General features: G+C 39.1%; 1 protein-coding gene across 10 annotated transcripts in view; it reads right to left on the reverse strand.

Annotated features, from left to right (window-relative positions):
- Positions 1-20,478, reverse strand: part of AGFG1 (ArfGAP with FG repeats 1) — a 90,290-nt gene that overhangs the window by 61,724 nt on the left and 8,088 nt on the right. For all 10 annotated transcript variants that reach the window (XM_051849094.3, XM_051849093.3, XM_051849092.3 and 7 more), the window contains exon 2: positions 7,987-8,080. In XM_051849094.3, the coding sequence (XP_051705054.1) occupies positions 7,987-8,080 (94 nt within the window). The remainder of the gene's footprint in view (positions 1-7,986; positions 8,081-20,478) is intronic.

Genomic DNA, 20,478 nt, shown 5'->3' on the forward strand with positions numbered 1-20,478 from the left:
GTACAGGAAGGCTTCAGTCTAAAACAGAACCATGAAGCCTTCAAAGTCATCAACAATTCCTCAAAACTCTATGGGCCCAGAGCCCATTTCAAGTTTCTTCTTACCAGCACACAGCACTTCATAACCAGATGGTATCCTCTGTTGCCAAGGTGTGAATGCCAGTGCTGACAGGCAAATAGGCTTCTTGCTCTGAAGTAAGAACCTAACATCAATTTTCATGAGCCTGAGTAGGAGCTGAAAGCAGAGCAGTGGAAGAGAAACAAAAGAACTACAGCTCAGATATATACTAAATGCAATCTGAGTTCACTCACAAGGTACAGAAAGTCACCTGCACGATTTTGTTCCCAAGGACTTAAACTGGCAGGGTCCCCAATTTTTAGGGTACTTAGCCCTCCAGTAGCCAAAGACCTGGTCTGAGGCCTCACTGTCCTGACAAAACCTCTCCTTATGTCTATCCCCCGAGACCAGCAATATGGTCGCCCAAGAAGTTGCCTGTACCAACTGGCCTTTCAGGTCTTATTGTGATCCAGCTAACTTCTAAGATTTCAGAACTTTACAACCCCTATTAATTACACTCATAATGTCCAGGCCTTATTTGTATCCTAATTCAAATAAACTGTACAGGAGGGTAAAGAAATCAATATTAACAATAGAAAATCTGAAACCTTACTAGATGACAAGACTATCACTGACTTTTATAGACATGAAAATGGGATCATTATCTTTAAGATGTTTTTTAAATAATGAGTTGATAGATGTACAGATGAAACTGCATGAGCTGGTATGCTACAAAACAATAAAGAGGGGCCAGCACTGTGGCGTAGCAGGTAAAACCACCACCTACAGTGCCAGCATCGCATCTCATACAGGCACTGGGTTCAAGACCCTGCTGCTCCACTTCCAATCTAGCTCTCCGCTATGGCCTATGAAAGCAGTAGAAGATGGCCCAAGTGCTTGGGCCTCTACACCTACATGGAAGATCTGAAGAAACTCCTGTCTCTTGGCTTCAGATCAGCTCAGCTCCAGCCACTGCAGCTTTTTGGGGAGTGAAATCAGCAGATGGAAATCTCTCTCTTTGCCTCTGCCTCTCAGTAACTTTTTCAAATAAATAAATCTTTAAAAAATAATAAGAAATAGGAAGTACGGTGGATAAGACTTTGTTATATTACGGTCTAACTGTGTAGGTTAACATCTCCTTAATAAAAAAACTTCTTAAAATAGAACAAAAAAGTCTAACAACTCATGTTTTGAAATAAATTGAAGTAAGATTTTTAAAATACACACTTAACGGCCAAGAACAAACAAACAAACAAAAGCTAGGAGGAAATAAGTATTATGACCAGGGATATCAATGTAATAAAAAACTAAGTAAGCTCTCAAGAAGAGTGACAAACATCTAGTTGTTTTTATAACACTACGGGTTTTCTGTTATCATTCAGAAAGACCCACATGTTACAATGTATATAACACAAAGATAATATCCCTTCATATTTTGTGAATTAGTACAATTAGGTATTTTTCCAAAAGCCAACAGCTGCTATCAAAGAATGAACTCCAAATCTCCAAATATTCTAAACGTTACTATTTTTTTTTTAAGTTTTTTTGTTTGTTTGTTTTTGTTTTTGTATTTGAGAGGCAAAGTTACAGACAGAGAGGGAAAGAGAGAGAGGTTTTCCATCTGCTGGTTCAATCCCCAAATGGCTCCAACGGCCACAGCTGAGCCGATTCAATGCCAGGAGCCAGGTGCTTCACCTCAGTCTCCCACATGCATGCAGGGACCCAAGCATTTGACCATCTTCCACTGCTTACCCAGGCCATTAACAGAGAGCTGGATTGGAAGAGGAGCAGCAAGGACTCAAACCAGTGCCCACATAGGATGTCAGCACTGTAGGCAGAGGCCTAGCCCACTACATCACAGAGCCAGCCCTAAACATTACTATTTTAGTAATTATTAGACTGAGTTAAAATTAAGAGAACTATAGCACTAAAGCCTCTTCTAAAATATATTTTCCCATAAATACATAGAAACTGAACAAATATCCTCTGAAACAATTTAACAGTGTGCCTCAATAGTCTCAATGGTTTTAAAATTATCAGAAAGGCAGAAAGAGATGAAAGGTCAGACAGAAAGATCTTCCATCCAGTGGTTCACTCCCCCAAATGTCCTCAAAAGCTAAAGCAGGGCCAAGCTGAATACAGGAGCCCAGAACTCAAATCTGGATATCCCACATGATTGGGTGACTTTAAACCTCCAACATCTCACTAGGAAGTGATTTCCATAAATAACTATACTTTTGCGGTAGCTGTAGTGGTGCAGTGTGTTCCACTGCCTCTTGGGATACCCATATCCCATCCTGGAGTGCCAGTCCCAGTCCTAGCTACTCTGTTTCCAATTTAGCTTCCTAATAATGTACCTGGTAAGGCAACAGATGAGGACCACAGTGCTTGAGTCTCTGCCACCCACATGGGAGACCACATGAAGTTCCTGGTTCTTGGCTTCAGCTTTGGCCCATCCTGGCTGTTGCAGCCACTAGAGGAGTGAAGTGGCAAATTAAAGATTTCTCTGCCTCCCTTTCATTTGTCACCCTGCCTTTCAAATAAATAAATATTTTTAAAAATTATACTTTGCCATTAAAAGAGTTTTTAACTATTACTAGTGAACTATCTTTTCACAACAGCATACTGACTGAAATTTTGCAGTTTCTCTCCACACTAAATACAGCTGAAAGCACATGTTACTATATGGCATTTTCAGAGCTTTGGAATCAACTAGTATCTGTGTACATAAACCATCACCATACATCAATTTTCAAAATGTTTTCACATATGCTGCATTCAAACCAACCTCACAAACTAGACAAGACAGGGACTTCTCAGAGATTACAAATGAAAATGAAGCTCAGAAAAAAAACAGTTTGCCCGGAGTGCCAAAGTTCACAAATTAATGGGATAAATGGAATTGTAGAATTTTGGGAAGTCCTGATCTGGAGCCTCTAGATTAAGCATATTAGTTTTCTCAAATGGTGATCCATCCACAGCCACCTGTATCAGAATCAAATTATGTTCTGGTTGAAAATGCAAAACACTGTTGTGTCTCAACTGACATCCATGGTGGGAATGTCTAAGGAGTAGAACCCAGGAATTGTTACAAAAATAAAGTAAATTTATAAAACATATCAGAGTCTTAGCCTTTGTAGAATAAAACATTTCTGAAAAACAAAGAGTAAAAATTTTGACGGTTTAAAGAGAAGATCCAGAGGCAGGCATTTAGACTAGAGGTTATGATGCTTGTGTTCCATGGTAGAGTGCTAGAGTTTGAAACCTGCTTCCAACTCCTTGCCAATGCAAACCATGGGAGGCAGTGGTGATGGCTCAAGTAATTACATTCCTGCCACCAACATGGGAGACCTGGATTGAGATCCTGCCTCCTGGCTGAGTCCTGGCTATTGCAGGGATTTGGGGAGTGAAAAAGTAGACAAGAGCATGCTCTCTCTCTATGTCTCTCTCTGTGCCTTTCAAGTAAAAATAAAACAGATAAATAAAAATTTAAAAATAAGTGGAAACTTTGTTAAATATTTTTCCTTTGGGAAAAAAGGTCAAAAATTAATTCAGCAAATAATCACAAAGTGTTTTGCTATAAAATATTTACTAATATTTAGTATACTATATTCTATAACTTAATAAGTTTATGTATCTGCTCTTTCAAAGATGCTATGGAAGTCTGAAAATACTGGGGCCAGAGCTGCGGCATAGCAGGTAATGCCCTGGCCTCCAGAGCTGGCTTCCATATGGGCGCTGGACTGAGCCCCCACTGCTCCACTTCCTATCCCTGCTATGGCCTGAGAAAGCAGTGGAAGGTGGAAGATGGCCGAAGTCCTTGGGCCCGGCATCCGTGTGGGGGACCTGGATGAAGCTCCTGGCTTCTGGCTTTGGATCGGCCCAGCTCCAGCCATTTGGCTCAGCCTCTGCCTCACTGTAACACTTCCTTTCAAATAAATAAATGAATCTTTAAAAAAAAAAAAAAAAGGCTGGAAGTACGAAACTATTCATGTAAATTGTAAATTATATCTGCAGAGATGAAATATAGATCTATATATCTAACAATATACTCTTTAAAAGTATGGCATTGCCTATTTATAAATAGCAATATTATTTGCTTACACAGCTACCAACACAGATCAATACAGATGTACTTTACTAATAGCTCACATACCATTAGTATTACTATCAGTTTTGAGGCTCTGCAAGACAGTAAGGAAATAATTCCCAATAAAGTCTGAATGAAGTGCTATCTTTTCTAGACATACATATGTGGATAAGTCACTGCACTGATGGTCTTAATCAATAACTTCTGTGTATCCATGCCGTTTGCCCTATTACTTGTTAGTCCTCTCCCAGAACTCTGATGCTGGGCCTGGTGCCTGATTTTCTTTGGCAACGGGATGCCCACAATTGTAATGCAAACTATGTTAAACAGAATTAAATTATATACACAGATAATTACACACAGATGCTTACCATATATGTTTGGAGGATAAAGCATGTGACCTACAGGTTAATTTTGTTTGACACATAACAAGTCATCCATCATCTATGGTGTTTGCCTGCTCAATTCAGCAACATTCTCCACAGTGACAATAGCCAAACATGACCTCCAACATACAACACCCCAGTACAAGGGAAAAATAAAAAACTTATGCCAAAGTCAATATACTTTCTGTCCTTTTTAATTCCTGAAACATTCATCTTGAAGTATGAATTCATTCATGCATAACATGTATAATAGTGTCATTTTATTCTAACTTTTTTTTTTTTGACAGGCAGAGTGGACAGTGAGAGAGAGAGACAGAGAGAAAGGTCTTCCTTTTGCCATTGGTTCACCCTCCAAAGGCCACCGCAGCTGACGCGTTGTGGCCGGCGCACCGTGCTGATCCGATGGCAGGAGCCAGGTGCTTCTCCTGGTCTCCCATGGGGTGCAGGGCCCAAGTACTTGGGCCATCCTCCACTGCACTCCCTGGCCACAGCAGAGAGCTGGCCTGGAAGAGGGGCAACCGGGACAGAATCCAGCGCCCCGACCAGGACTAGAACCAGGTGTGCCGGCGCCACAAAGCAGAGGATTAGCCTAGTGAGCCGCGGCGCCAGCCATTTTATTCTAACTTTATATGACTGTGGTCCTTTCCAAACTGTTTAAAAAGATGACAATAGAAACAGATAACCTATTTTGAATGTAAACTCAAGTTCTGTGTACTATTCCCTACACATGTTAAATAAGACAATAAAAAGAACACCTGTCTATGAATAGTTGGTTATGAAGCTATAACAATCATTCTCTATTTCCTAATATCAATTCTTATCAGCTAAACATCCTTTTAAGTTTTTAAAACACAGAAACTGTTAATACTATAAAGAACCAAAGGTGCCTAATCCACTACTTTGGTTCTAAAATATCCTCAGGTACACTGACACTATGAGAAAGTAAACTGGTTTTCCTTAACCAGTATCTATACGGTTGGTGTTATTTCCTAGAAATCTGTTGCAAATTTTGCTTTTTCATTGTGTGCCATGTTTGCTCCATTTCTAGTATCTTTCTATGCCAGCTTAAGTTCTAGTCTCCCCAAAAACCAGCAAATGTTTTGCCTCTATTATGAGGTCTTACCAATCCTCTACTTTCCATCAAAGAGTTAAGTCCCTCTTTTATGTAATCTGAAACTTCTTATTCTAATCATTACTTATCTAATACTGTGGTCTACCTATCTGCATGCCTCTTTGTAGGATTTAAAATTCATAATCAATTACATTCATTTCTAATGTTTATATTTTACTTCTAATGATTGATATAGTAAGTTTCCTAACATTAATATTTTTTATACAAACTAAGTTTACCTTGAAGTTAACAACTTTAAAAAATGTTCCTTCAGAAATCTTGCAAACTATGCATAAAGGATGAACCTTGAGAATCTTATGCTAAACGAATTATACCAGTCACAGAGGACAAATACTGTATAATTTCACTTAAGTGAAGTATCTAAAATAGTTAAACCCATACAGAATACAACAGCGGGTATCAGGGGTGAGGAGGAAGAAATCACAAATTGTTATGCAACATAAAGTTTCAGTTAAGCCATAAATACACTGTAGAGATTACTATTCAACACTGCAACTATAGTTAGTAACTTATATTTATTTAAATATATTTATGCCATGTAATTTATTAAGAGGATAGATCTCATCTTACGTGTTCTTACCACAATTAAAAATACAGTTTTAGGGGGCAGGCATTGCAGTGCAACAGGTTAAATCGCCACCTGGGACACCTGCAACCTATACGGGAATACCTGAGATCAATACCCACCTCAACTTTCAATTCAGCTTCCTGCTAATGCAAACTGCAAAGCAACTAATGACAGCCTAAGTACTTGAGTTCCTGCTACTGGAGAGACCAGATTGAGTCCTATCTCATAGCTTCAGTGAAGCCCAGCCTCAGCTGTTATGAGTATGTGAGGATTGAACCAGAGGATGGAACATCTCTGTCTTTCCCTGTCAAATAACTAAATCTTAAAAAAAAAAAAAAAAAAAAAAAAAAAGTCTTCATATTTTTGAATCAGTCTCTACCTCCACATGTTTATATTTTCATTTATTTATCCAGTGGCCTGTAAAATTTCCAGTCCTGTTACTCTGGCTTTATCCATTGTTCCAAGAGTTTCAATCTAAGAACAGAATAATGTTCTTTATTTTTTACTCCATTTTGATTTCTGAAATTCTGCATACTGAATATTCTAAGAAAGTAACCAACATTCTAAGGAAGTAATTTCAAGTCTGCACAGCTACACTAATCTCTTTTTAAACTTTCCACAAATAAAATTAAAATTATATTTGTAATCAGTGAATATATTAATCTATGCTTAATTTCATTAAAAAAACTTTTTGCCTTTCATCCAGTTTTATATTTTTTTATATTATACCTACATCAACCTGGAATCTGATTATTCAAAATTTGTTACTGGTGAAATCTGGAGGTATCAAAGAGTGCCACTTCTCTAAATCATGCACTTAAAAGTATTCACTAGTTGTGAATATACACTTCACTATTTTAGAATCAAAACAGACATGCATCACAAACAGGCAAAATTTTCAGATATTACTATCAAAGTATTAGGAAGAAAAGAGTGCAAAATGCATACATTTTATTTGAGTAAAAGAGAAGATTAAAACTAAAAATCTTAATTATATTTGTCTATTTCAAATATAAGAATTGAAATCAGAATAGTACAATCACATGCTATTTCCTTTCTAAAAAATATTAAGACTTTCTCGTAAATAATGAGTATCATAATGGGTATCATTAATCAGCTGGTTAGGCTGACTCATCCTTATCTAAAGATTACAAAAAATAGCCATTTACTTTGTGAAGTTTATTGATTTTTAGAATACTACATCACTATTTAGACTAACTGTAAGACACATGACAAAAACAAGGAGACTAGAAGCCCATTCAAAGCAAGAAGGAAGAAGTTCCGCTTCCCCCCACCCCAAATCTTTATCTGGGTCTTTATGACACTAGGCTACCCCTCAGAATTACTAGCTCCCTCCCTACATAAACATTATATAAACTTCTGAAGTTGAAAATCTAACAAAATTATCACAAGAGCCTAATTAGGTTAATATAGTATCACAAAGTTAATTTCCATCTGCCTTTTTTACATTTTTAAAGCAAAGGTTAACTGCTATCCCAGTATTAGATGGCCTCCAAAAATGCCTTTTATATTTAACCATGATTAACCGTAAGCACAAGTTTTACCTCAGGTTTAAGGAAAATTATTGTAGCAGACATTAATTCTACCCACATTATTAAATGTAAACACACCTACATAACTAAATACATAATGCAAAAATAACTTTTCAGTGAAATTCACCATTTAATATAATTTATTAAATCTTATTAAAAAGACTGCCAACAAAAAAGCTGAAAACAGTAAAAACACTTACTTCATTTCCATGTTTTTGTAGGAATTCAATTTCCTGTTGTGTAAATGTTGTCATGGAGATAGATTTCACCCTATGCGGTGGATTTAACCCTCGCCTAAAAGATAAAATATTTTACAAAATTTACTATTATACATTTTTAAAATGACAAATCTAATAATTTAAAACATTTAGCAGTTAAACTTAGAATAGTATTTACATCCCATAAGCTAAAAGTAAATTATTTTAACCTATCAATCTTCCTAATACATAAAATAAGTTTGATTAGATTTATACCAACTTATTTAAAAGATAAATTCAAATAGCCACCTACTTGGGAACACATAGTATCTTTATGGGTTTCTAGAAAATAAATATTGCTTTAGTGTGTTTCTGATGGAAGGAAAGGACTATATATGTGAAGAAAATTCTATAGTCAAGATTTACAATCATAATTATTTAAATATTTTCATGTGTCTTATGACAATGATGTGTGTTAATTTCACAGCTACACACAAATAGCTGCTATCTTGAGAAATAAGTTTGAGAATAACTTATAAAACTATATGAAAACTAGCATCAGGAAACTTGAGATAATTAGCTACTTTGAGTAAAGTCCCATCTCTCTATCACTTCAGATAAGGATTCATAATAAAGAACATTTTCAAGTAAGTGTTCAAGAGGGAAATCATTTCGGCACGGAGAAGAAACTCAAGAAACCATAGGAGTACAGAGAAGAAAATCACAAAGCAGCTAAATACATAGCTTTTTAAGATCCTTTAAAACTCTAAAGACATTTCTATATGTATAGCCTTATGGATCTTATCTTAATGATGCTTTACTATGCACATGAAAAACTGAATGAAAATGTACTCAGAGCCAGTAAACTATCAACATCATGTCCAACTTTCACAAAATGGCCTTAAAAAAACCTATGCAAAGTAACAACCTGTGCAATATTTCATAAACTACTTTGGAATCATATCCTTTGATAAAAATCACATTTGGAGTCTAGGTTTTAGAACCTATTAGTATTATCTTTCAGAATTTGTGAATTTGCAATGACCCATGCAAATCAAATGAAAAGACTTAACAGTAACATAATAAATCAACCAAAGAACTTTCAAAAGTATTCTGGGAAATTTTTGAGTAATCAATATATTATGTAATATTATAAAATTGAATACTTTAGCCAAAACACTAAGAAGTATTCAGAATTAACAGAAACTCCACAACTTTATTTTTAATTACGTGAAAGGCACAGTTACAGAGAGAGATGGAGAGACAAAGACAGAAATCTTCCATCTGCTGGCCACAATGGTCAGGACCGGGTCAGGCCAAAGCCAGGAGCCTGGAGCCTCTTTCAGGTCTCCCACGTGGGTACAGTGGCCCAAGCACTTGAGTCACCTTCTGCTGCCTTCTCAGGCACATTAGCAGGGAGCTGGATTGGAAGTGGAGCATCCAGGACTCAAATCACCACCCACAATGGTATGCCAGCATTGCAGGCGGTGGCTTGCGGCAGCTTTACCCACTATGCCACAACGCAGCCCCACTCCACAACTTTTTTATTCTGTTTCTTTTTACTCCTCCTTCCACTCATCAGAGATGAAGGGAATACCTTTCAGACCATGATCTGAATCAAATCACATTTTAAAGTGGAGAAAAACTAACCTAGAGTTTTGATGTTGTTTTGTTTTGCTTTCTTTAATAAACTGTTTTTTAGCTCCTGACGAGCAGTAAAATGTAGAAATAAGGACTCACTGGGACAAAAAAACTAAACAGCAATTTTATTCTAGCAGCATTTTCAAATCTAACTATGAAGAAACTGATGTATAGGGCCAGTACCATAGCATAGCGGGTAAAGCCGTGCTGAGAAGCCAGATTGAGAGCCGGCTGCTCCACTTCTCATCCAGCTCCCTGTGTAAACACTTGGGAAAGCACTAGAGAATGGCCCAAGTGCTTAGGCCCCTGCACCCACGTGGGAGACAAAGAAGAAGCTGCTGGTTCCTGGCTTCCGTCTGGCCCAGCTCTGGCCATTGTGGCCATTTGGGAAGTGAACCAGCAGACAGAAGATCGAATCTCTTTCTCTTAACTCTGCCTTTTGAATAAAATAAATATATGTTTAAAAAAAAAAACTTATGTATGAATAACTTGAGGACCATTACTACCTGCAACCACAAATGAAGTCTCTAAAGGTTCCCTCTAAATTTCCAAAGAGAAAGTCACTACTATTCATTCATTTAAGAGCCAACACTTTGTTTTCCAATTGATCCATATTAAAAGAGTAAGACTGTATTCACCACCTTGGGTAAATTTATTAATTTATGATCTATATTTACACAATGTCTTGTCCCAAAACTAAGGAAAAATTGTTCACTCAAATCCCTCTTCTTCCCTCATTTCCAACTCTGTCTCCCTATTCCCTAATATCTCCTGTACCTGACAGCCTTTACCTTTCCACTTCACGTGTAATTATTTCTTTTTGAAAACCAGAAAAGGTAAAATAACAAGTTCACAAATTTTTGAAGCAATAATTTATATCTTTATAGATACCAAATTGTTCAATGAGGAAAGAGCATCCCAGAAGGTTAATCTCTTGAATGCACTGCAGTATATATAGCATATTTACTGATACATCTTCCAGGCATTACCATATCACAGGTTACATTTTTATTATCTAAGTGAACAAAACTTTGAATCTATTAAACAAATACTATAAAAATGTACTTACACTTAACCAAACTCTGAAAAGACATTTTTGCCCCTGAACAAGATCACGTAACAGGATTTCTTTAAATGAGCTCATTCAGTGCACTTAAAATAAGATACAAATTTATAAAAATGGCAGAAACAATTTTGCAAGGCTGTGATTATTACATAAATCAAATAATTCCAAAGAAATTTTACCTGTGTTCACAGTACCTCCTCTAATAGTTTTTGTATACCGCATTTATTCAGACAGCTTAAGTATATATTTTCAATGCAAGAATATACAAAGATGTCTTTTTCAGCCTCAAAAAGCTTTGTAGATGCATATTATAAACTCACAAAACAGTGTGGTTTAAAACAAAAATGTGAAGTCTGTGGCAGGTGTTGTAAGGGGCAGATGGAGTGTTAGGTTCCTGGTTTTAGCCTGGCCCAGCCCTGGCTACTGTGGACATTTGGGAAGTGAACCAGCATATGAAAGATTTCTCTTGCTCTTTCAAGTAGATGAAAATAAACAAACATTTAAAAAAAAAAAAACTGAAGACAATTCTATCACAAAATTAGCATTAAGCTTAAGGAGCTTGTACTGAAAATGAGTTGTTTCAGATACTGATAGTGGGATACACTTATGAATTAGTATCAAGAATCTCATGCAGGGCCGGTGCCACGGCTCAGTTGGCTAATTTTCTGCCTGTGGCGCCGGCACCCCGGAGTTCTAGTCCCGGTCAGGGCGCCGGATTCTGTCCCGGTTGCTCCTCTTCCTGTCCAGCTCTCTGCTGTGGCCTGGGAAGGCAGTGGAGAATGGCCCAGGTCCTTGGGCCCTGCACCCATATGGGAGACCACGAGGAAGCACCTGGCTCCTGGCTTCGGATCAGCACAGTACGCCGTAATGGCCATTTGGGGGGTGAACCAAAGGAAAAGGAAGACCTTTCTTTTTCTCTCTCTCTCTCTAACTCTGCATGTCAAAAAAAAAATCTCATGCATGCCAAGCAATACCACTTTTCAGAACCAATCCTAAAAGAGTAATATGAAATGTAGCTAACAAATTATATACAAGATGTACATCAAACATTATTTGCGATAGAAAAATATCAGAAACATTTAGTACCAAAGAGTAAGTGGTTAAATAAACGGCAATGGTAATAAGACTGTATAACATTATGCCTATTTAGGCTTGTATTAACTTTTAAGATAAAATTATATAGTATTCTTAGAACTAGATAAGGAATCTTGGCCAAGAAAAATAATACTTTTTTAAAGATTTATTTATTTGAAAGAGTTACAAATAGAGAGAGGCAGAGAGACACAGAGAGAGATCAATCTTGCATTCACTGGTTCACTCCCCAAATAGCTACAACCAGCTGGAGCTGGGCCAATGCGAAGCCAGAAGCTTCCCCAGAGTCTCCCAAGTAAGGGCCGTTTTCCACTGCTTTCCCAGGTGCATTAGCAGGGATGGGACAGGAAGTGCAGCAGCCAGGACTCAAACTGGAGTCCATATGGGATGCTGGCATTGCAGGCAGAGGTTTAACCCACTATGCCAGCCCCTAAATACTCCAAATGTTAACAGTCCTTGCATATATAGGTGATAGGATTGAATGACTTTTTTAAAAATAATTTTCCATCATCTCCAAGTTTTCCCCAATGAATATGTATTATTCTGTAACAGAATAAAATGGCAAGAAATAACTGGAAGTCTAACTGACTAGTTAAGTTGGTCAAAAAATGCAGCTTTTCAGTCCTAGCTTTACACATGTGAATAACTGCTGAAGTTAGAGAAAGAAAATAAGAGGAGAGAATCATCTTTTAACTTTCTCCAAATCTGGAAAAATCTTTCCTCCCAAATCTTGATACTCACCATCATTAACACCTTATCTTCACTTCTCTAAGCCAGTGTTCCTTAACCTTGGCACTACTGATTGACATTGTGGGTCAGATTCTTTACTGGGGGGGAGGGAGGGTGAACACCCAGTGTAATGTGGGATGCTAAGCAGAATACCCTCCCCAAGTACTGACAATCGAAAATGGTTCTAAACATTGCTAAATCTGCCTGAGGGAATATATGCCCCTCTAGGTGAGAACTACTGCTCTAGTTACCAAACAAAAGAAATTAATAATTTCTCTAAACCTCTACTGATCTAAATGGTATCCAAGTTCAATCATCTGCAAAACATTCAAAACTTTTACCCTATGCACAAAAATTTGAGTTTCTAGAATTTTATGTCCAAATAAATATTTCTCAAAAATTATAAATAACAAAAATATAAGTTTAAAATTTGCCATATATATATATTCAGAATATATACACACAAATTTAAAGACCACAACAAATAACCAACTATGCTATATGATGTGAAGCAGTCATATACAAAATGGTTGGTGAAACTAAGTTAATACTTAAGCCAGAAAAATGAATACTTAAAATGTACCTAGACTGCCACTTCACATTATTTAATCTCATTTCATTTTACTTCTGACAATGCGGCAGACTAGATGTTCTGAAAAGGCTTCTCTGTTAAAACATGACAAATATTGCATAAATTACAAAAAAATCCTAACTGTAACATATCACTGGATTGTATAAAAAAGGGGAATCTAAGGACCAACCTCCCCCTCAAAGGAAAAGTGACCCAAAAAATCAGAATTTTCAGAAATGAAAATCAATAAATGTAGAAATTAAAAATTCAACAAATCAGGGTCAATGTTGTGGTGCAGCAGGTTAAGCTGCTGCATGCAATGCTTGTATCCCAAATGGGCACTGTAGTCTGAGTCCTGTTGTTCCATTTCCAATCCAGCTCCCTGATTAGCCTGGAGAGCAGCAGCAGATGGCTCTAGTACTTGTGCCCCTGCAATCACATGGGAGACCCGGATGGAGCTTCAGGCTCCTGGCTTCAACCCGGACCAGTCCCAGCCATTTTGGTCATTTGGAGAGTGAACTAGCAGACAGACAATATCTCTCTCTCTCACTTTCTGTGCAACTCCGCCGAAAGGCAAACAAACTGGAGCATTGTGGCACTGTAGCTTCAGCCTCTGCCTGCTACACAGGCATCCCATATGGGTGCCTATTCATGTCCTAGCTGCTCCTCTTCCAATCCAGCTCTGCTGATGGCCTGGGAAACCAGTGGAAGATGGCCCAAGTCCTTGGGCCCCTGAAACCACATAAGAGACCGGAAAGAATCTCCTGGCTCCTGGCTTCAGATCAGTGCAGCTCCAGCTATTGCAACCATCTGGGGAATGAACCAGCGAATGAAGACTCTCTCCCCTCCTCCCCCCCGCCTATGCCTCTTTCTAACTTTTTCAAATAAATAAATCTTTTAAAAAACCTTCAACATTTTACTAAAATTAATACAATTCAATTTTTTATAAAAACATATCCTTGGCATATAATCTAGCAATCCCACCCTAAATATTTTTACACAAGTGAAATTAAAAGTTGTATTTGCCCAACACCTATATATATTTACAGAAACTATATATATGCATCAGAAGCCAAAACAACCCAATTGCCCCTCAAATTAATCTTAAAGGCATTATGCTGACAGAATGAAGACCATCTGGAAAGATTATGATTCCATTTATACACCATTCTCAGAAACACAAAACCTACAGCGCTGAAGAACACATGGGTGGTTAGCTGCCAGGGACTGAAGAACTAAAGAGTTTTTTAGGAATGATGTAGCAGCTGCCATGTCCTGTGTTTTTTGTTGTTGTTGTTGTTGTTGTTTTTTATTTATTTATTTTCATCTACTTGAAAGGCAGAGACAGACAGAAATCAAGTAAGAGAATGTGCACTTCCATCTGCTGGCTCACACCCCAAATGTCCACAACAGCCATGGCTGGGCCAGGCCAAAGCCAGAAGCCCTGAAGTCTTTCGGGGTCTCCTCTGTTGGGGTGACAGGGGTCCAAAGCACTTGAGCCATCATATGCTGCCTCTAAGGATACATTAGCAGAAGTCGGATCAGAAGCAGGGGTGCCAGCTTGAATCAGCACTCTGAATCTGCTCTATCACAACACCTGTCCTCACATTCTGATTTTAGTGGTGGCTGCATGTTAAGATTTATTGAGCTGTATACACAGACTTAATTTCAATAAATGTTAATTTAACAAATAATAAATTACAGTCTTGCAATCACAATTTTTACACTAATTTTCTTCTCATTTGCATACCATTTTTTGCACTTACCAATTTGATAACTTGAATGTAACTCTTACTTGGTCAAAATTGAAACTCATTTTTAAAGTGTACTCCTAGAAGCTCGTGCCACTTCTCTTTTTTTGAGATAAGCTTAGGCTATCTACCATGTAAATTCAGCATTTTATAGAATACTTTAATAATAGTAATAGTAACTATTGGATGGAAATGTTGAGGAAGTAAGCTACATCAATTTACAGGGCCAATAGTAAACTACAGTTTAACAGGGCCAGAACTGATGTGCCACCCATTCCAAATCCTAAAATTCACATTTTAAGTCCCCAGTTTTGTCAAAAAGGATCATTTGACTTATTTAAAACCTGTAGTATTAATATTTTGAAAGCATGTTTGTCAGTTAACTGGTTCCAAGTTATGAAGTAATGTACTGGTGCAGCCCAGAATGTTTTAGCAGAATAATTAAGCCATAGATAGATCCCTACAAATTTTAGTTTTAATGACCACCAGCCAGGTGTGACTGAACCAGATGGTGTGACTCATTCCATATGTTCACCAGTATGCTGCTCTTAACTATGCCTCAAGCAATCTTGCAAATAACCATTTGTTTGATTAAAGTAACAATCTGTGCAGGGTGAACAATTAAGAAAGCCTGGGATTTTTAAAAAATTATTATTTATTAAAAGAGAGAGGAAGAGTGAGATCTTCCATCTGCTAGTTCAATCTCCAAACGGCTGCAACATCTAAGGCTAAGACAGGTCAAAGCCAGGAGGTTCACCCAAGTCTCCCACATATGTGACAGGGACCAAAACACTTGGGCCATCTTTCACTGCTTTTCCCAGACCATCATCAGGGAGATGGCTAAGAAGTTAAATAGCCAGGACTCAAAACTGGCACCCATATGGGATGCTGGTATTGCAGGAGGCAGCTTAACCCGCTATACCATAACACTGGCTCCAAAAGCTTAGTTTTATTAATTGTTTTTCCCTGCTGGGGAACAAGCTGGTTAAAATATATATGTTAGAGGAATCAAGTCATGTTTCCCTAGGTAATCAGTAGTTTGAATTGGGAAATGCATTTCTGTGTGTGGAGAAAATGGATAGGATAATGATGCCTTGTCCTGGGCATCTCCTTAAGAACTTCTCACTAATGAAAATTATGCATATTTGTATAAAAACGAATGAAAAAAATCAGTCTATGAAATCTACCTGCTTTTGAAAGAATATTACTGTAGCAAATGCAGGGCTTTCTAAAGGAGTAACAGTTTTTAAATTCAGATCTAGAGGTCAGCAAGTTCCTTAAAACAATGTTTTTAATTTCTTTCATTGATAATCTAACTCAGCAACATTTAATTTTAATATAAATCCACACAAATTATACTTTATCTACTTTGAAACTAAGCACCAAAGTGTTCAGTCACAGTTGTGCCAAAAAACAGAATAAGAGCCAAATTTTATATGGAAATGATATCACCAAGTTAATGTCAAATAACACCACTACACCCTCAATGCAGAAGTTTCTCCAGTATAGAAGATGTTCATAGCACTGTACTGTACAGGAGTCCCTTCTAATCAATTCTGTGGAAGAATCCATGTTTCCCTTTCACTCTGAAAAGCCTACAGCTAATGTCTATCACACAATGAACATTCACAGCTTAGAAGGCCAATCTCTCCTATTCCTTCCAACTGAGTTTTATGTTTATCAAGAGTTTGAAATAGTACTTGGTAAGACACTTGGTAGAGTATTTGGTAAGTATATAGTTTAATTAAATATTACATAAAACAATGACACATGAGTGAGAAGAATTGTTCCCATATAAACGAAGTATTTTAGAGATGAAATTGAGTTGCTAGAAAAAGCTGTCATGTAATAGTGGAGAATTACAAGCCTAAAAAAATTATAAAAATCTAGAACAATCCAGCATTCAAACCACTTTAAAATTAAGGAACAGGTCACAGCAGTTGAGGCACTGCATGAGAGACATCTGCATCCCATATCAAAGTGGTTAGGTTCCAGTCCCCAGCTCAGCCGCCAACTTGGCTCAAGTATTTGGTCCCATCAATCAGATGTGAGATCCAGATTGCATTCCAGGCTAGCGGCTTAGGCCTGACCCACCCTAGCAGCTGCAGGTATTTTGAGTAAATCAGTAGATTGGAGAGCCCTCTCTAGTTCTCTTTCTCTTTCAAATTTTATATATACACACACACACACACACACACACACACACACACACACACATATCTTTTTAAAGTTAAGAGGTAGGTGTTCTGGCTCAGCAGATTAAACCACCACCTGCAATGCAGCAGCCCATATCAAAGTGCTGGTTTGGGTCCTAACTGTTCCACTTCCATCCAGCTCCCTGCTAATGCTCCTGGGAAAGCAGCAAAATGATGGCCCAAGTACTTAGGGTCCTGCTAAACACGTCTGATGGAATTCCAGGCTCCTGGCTTCTGCCTGACCCAGTCCCAGGTATTCAGAAGAGTAAACCACCAAATGAAAGATCTGGCACTGTGGTACAGAAGGTTAAGCCTCAACCTGCATTGTTGGCATCCCATATGTGCACAGGTTCAAGTCCCAACTGCTCCTCTTCCAATCTAGCTCCCTCCTAATATACCTGGGAAAGCAGCCAAAGTGCTTGGACCCCTGCATCCATGTGGGAGACCTGGATGAAGCTCCTGGCTCCTGGCTTCAGCCTGGCAGAGCCCTGGCTATTATATAGTCCTTCATTTGGGGAATGAACCAGCGGATGGAAGATCTCTTCTCTCTCTCTCTCTCTCTGCCTTTCAAATATCTAAATCCTTAAAAAAAAAAAAAAGTCTCTTCTACCCTTTTCACTGCCTTCTAAAAAGATAAAACATAGATTTCTTTTTTAAAAAGTTGAAATGCTGAAAATAATAAACAGCACAGTGTGAGTCTGGATTGTATCAGAGGACAGAGAATATAATTGGTGAATCCATATTAAAAAAATCCATGTAGTGTTAAATACAAACTATGAAAAATTGATATTTGTTATAATTAAAAACTTAAGCTTGCAGGGCAGTGTTGTGGTACAGTACATTAAGTCACCACCTGTAACACTGGCTTCCCATATGAATGCCAGTTCTGAGTCCCCGCTGCTCCACTTCCAATGCAGCTTCCTACTAATATGCCTGGGAAAACAGCAGAGGAGGAGCTGAGTGCATAGGCCCCAAATACCCATGTGGGAGACCCAGATGGAGTTCTGGGCTCCTGGTTTCAGCCTGGATCAGGCTCAGCCATTGCAGCCATTTAGGGAGTGAACCAGTAGATGGCAGATCTCTCTGTCTCTCCTCTATAACCCTTCAAATAAGTAAATAAATCTTTTTAAAAAATTAAGCTTGCTATAAACACATAAAATTATATATGTGTAATATCTTTTTTTTTTTGAAGATTTCATTTATTTGAAAGAGAGGTAGAGACACAGAGAAGTCTTCCATCCGCTGGTTCACTTCTCAAATGGCTGCAACAGCTGGAGCTAAGATCATCCGAGACAGGAACCAGGAGCTTCTTCCAGGTCTCCCACATTGGGGCAGGGGCCCATGGACTTGGGCCATCCTCTATTGCTTTCCCAGGCATATTAGCAAGGAGCTGAATCTTAAATGGAGCAGCCAGAACTCAAACCAGCACCCATATTGGGATGCCGGCGCTGCAGGAGAAGGCTTTAACTCACAGCACCAAAGCACCAGCCCTGTAATATCTGTTTTCAATAACTATTTTCACTTATTTCCTGATACCTGACCACTACCAATCCTGCATAAAGTGAGGGGACTTAATTACAATTAAAGAAAACAGTAAAAGAACTGACTCACTATACATGGTATTATGGGGATGTGAAATTCAGAAGAATTGCTAATGGAACATTCAGTACCATATTACCTCTACATACAGAATATACAACAGTTTCTGAATAAAATTCAAAGCTAAGAATATACTTTGGGGGCTGGCACTGTGGCATGGTGGGTAGAGCTGCTGCCTGCAGTGCCAGCATTCTATATGGGCGCCAGTTAGAGTCTCAGCTGCTCCTCTTCCGATCCAGCTCTCTGCTGTGGCCTGGGAAAGCAGTAAAGATAGCCCAAGTCCTTGGGTCCCTGGGTCCCTGCACTCTCGTGGGAGACCCAGAAGAGGTTCCCGGCTCCGGATCGGCGCAGTTCTGGCAGTTGCAGCCAACTGTGGAGTGAACCAGCGGATGGAAGATCTCTCTCTTTCTCTGCCTCCTTCTCTCTCTGTGTAACTCTTTCAAATAAATAAATAAATTGGCTGGCGCCGGCACATGGGGTTCTAGTCCCGGTCGGGGCGCCAGATTCTGTCCCGGTTGCCCCTCTTCCAGGCCAGCTCTCTGCTGTGGCCCGGGAGTGCAGTGGAGAATGACCCAGGTCCTTGGGCCCTGCACCCCATGGGAGACCAGGAGAAGCACCTGGCTCCTGCCTTCGGATCAGCGCGGTGCGCCGGCTGCAGCGCACCGGCCGTGGCGGCCATTGGAGGGTGAACCAACGGTAAAGGAAGACCTCTCTCTGTGTCTCTACCTCTCTCACTGTCCACTCTGCCTGTCAAAAAATAAATAAATAAATAAATAAACTTTAAAAAAAAAAGGAATATATTTTGGAACTAAAGCCTTACCTACCAAAAAAGCATAACACAGTCATAAAGTATAATACACCCATAAACTATCTGTTCTGCCATTTATAGCCCAATGAAGTACAATCAACCATTTAAAACCCCAAAACTATAGTATTTACAACAATTTACAGCAACCCATGGGAACTACACATCCTTTAAGACTGAAAACAGTATTAGTTCTGGATCCCAACTTCAAGTAGGGTACCACAACACACCACTAAACATATATGCCAATTTTACAATTAGAATTTGTATGCAGGGGCAGACGTTTGGTGCACTCATTAAAAACTGATACTTAAAGGCCGGCGCCGCGGCTCACTAGGCTAATCCTCCGCCTAGCGGCGCCGGCACACCGGGTTCTAGTCCCGGTTGGGGCGCCGGATTCTGTCCCGGTTGCCCCTCTTCCAGGCCAGCTCTCTGCTGTGGCCAGGGAGTGCAGTGGAGGATGGCCCAGGTGCTTGGGCCCTGCACCCCATGGGAGACCAGGAAAAGCACCTGGCTCCTGGCTCCTGCCATCGGATCAGCACGGTGCGCCGGCCGCAGCGCGCCAGCCGCGGCGGCCATTGGAGGGCGAACCAACGGCAAAGGAAGACCTTTCTCTCTGTCTCTCTCTCTCACTGTCCACTCTGCCTGTCAAAAAAAAAAAAAAAAAAAAAACTGATACTTAAGACACCTGTAAGTCCATACTGGAATGCCCAGTCATTCATTAGAGTCAAAGTTCTGTTCCCAATTTCAATTTCCTACTAACAAATACTCTGGGACTGCAATAAATGATGGTTCAAATACTCAGAGATTGCTGTCATCTACATGGGAGATCCTGATTGAGTTTCTGACTCCTAGGCATTTGGGGAATGAACCGATAGGTAAGAGTTGTCTCTCTGGGGCTGGTGCTGTGGCTCACTTGGCTAACCCTCTGCCTGCGGCACTGGCATCCCATATGGGAGCCGGATTCTAGTCCTGGTTGCTCCTCTTCCAGTCCAGCTCTCTGCTGTGGCTGGGAAGGCAGTGGAGGATGGTCCAGGTACTTGGGC

The sequence above is a fragment of the Oryctolagus cuniculus genome, chromosome 3 (genome assembly GCF_051225735.1).
Source record: "Oryctolagus cuniculus isolate XC-2025 breed Fujian yellow rabbit chromosome 3, ASM5122573v1, whole genome shotgun sequence".
In the NCBI taxonomy this organism is placed as follows: Eukaryota; Metazoa; Chordata; class Mammalia; order Lagomorpha; family Leporidae; genus Oryctolagus; species Oryctolagus cuniculus.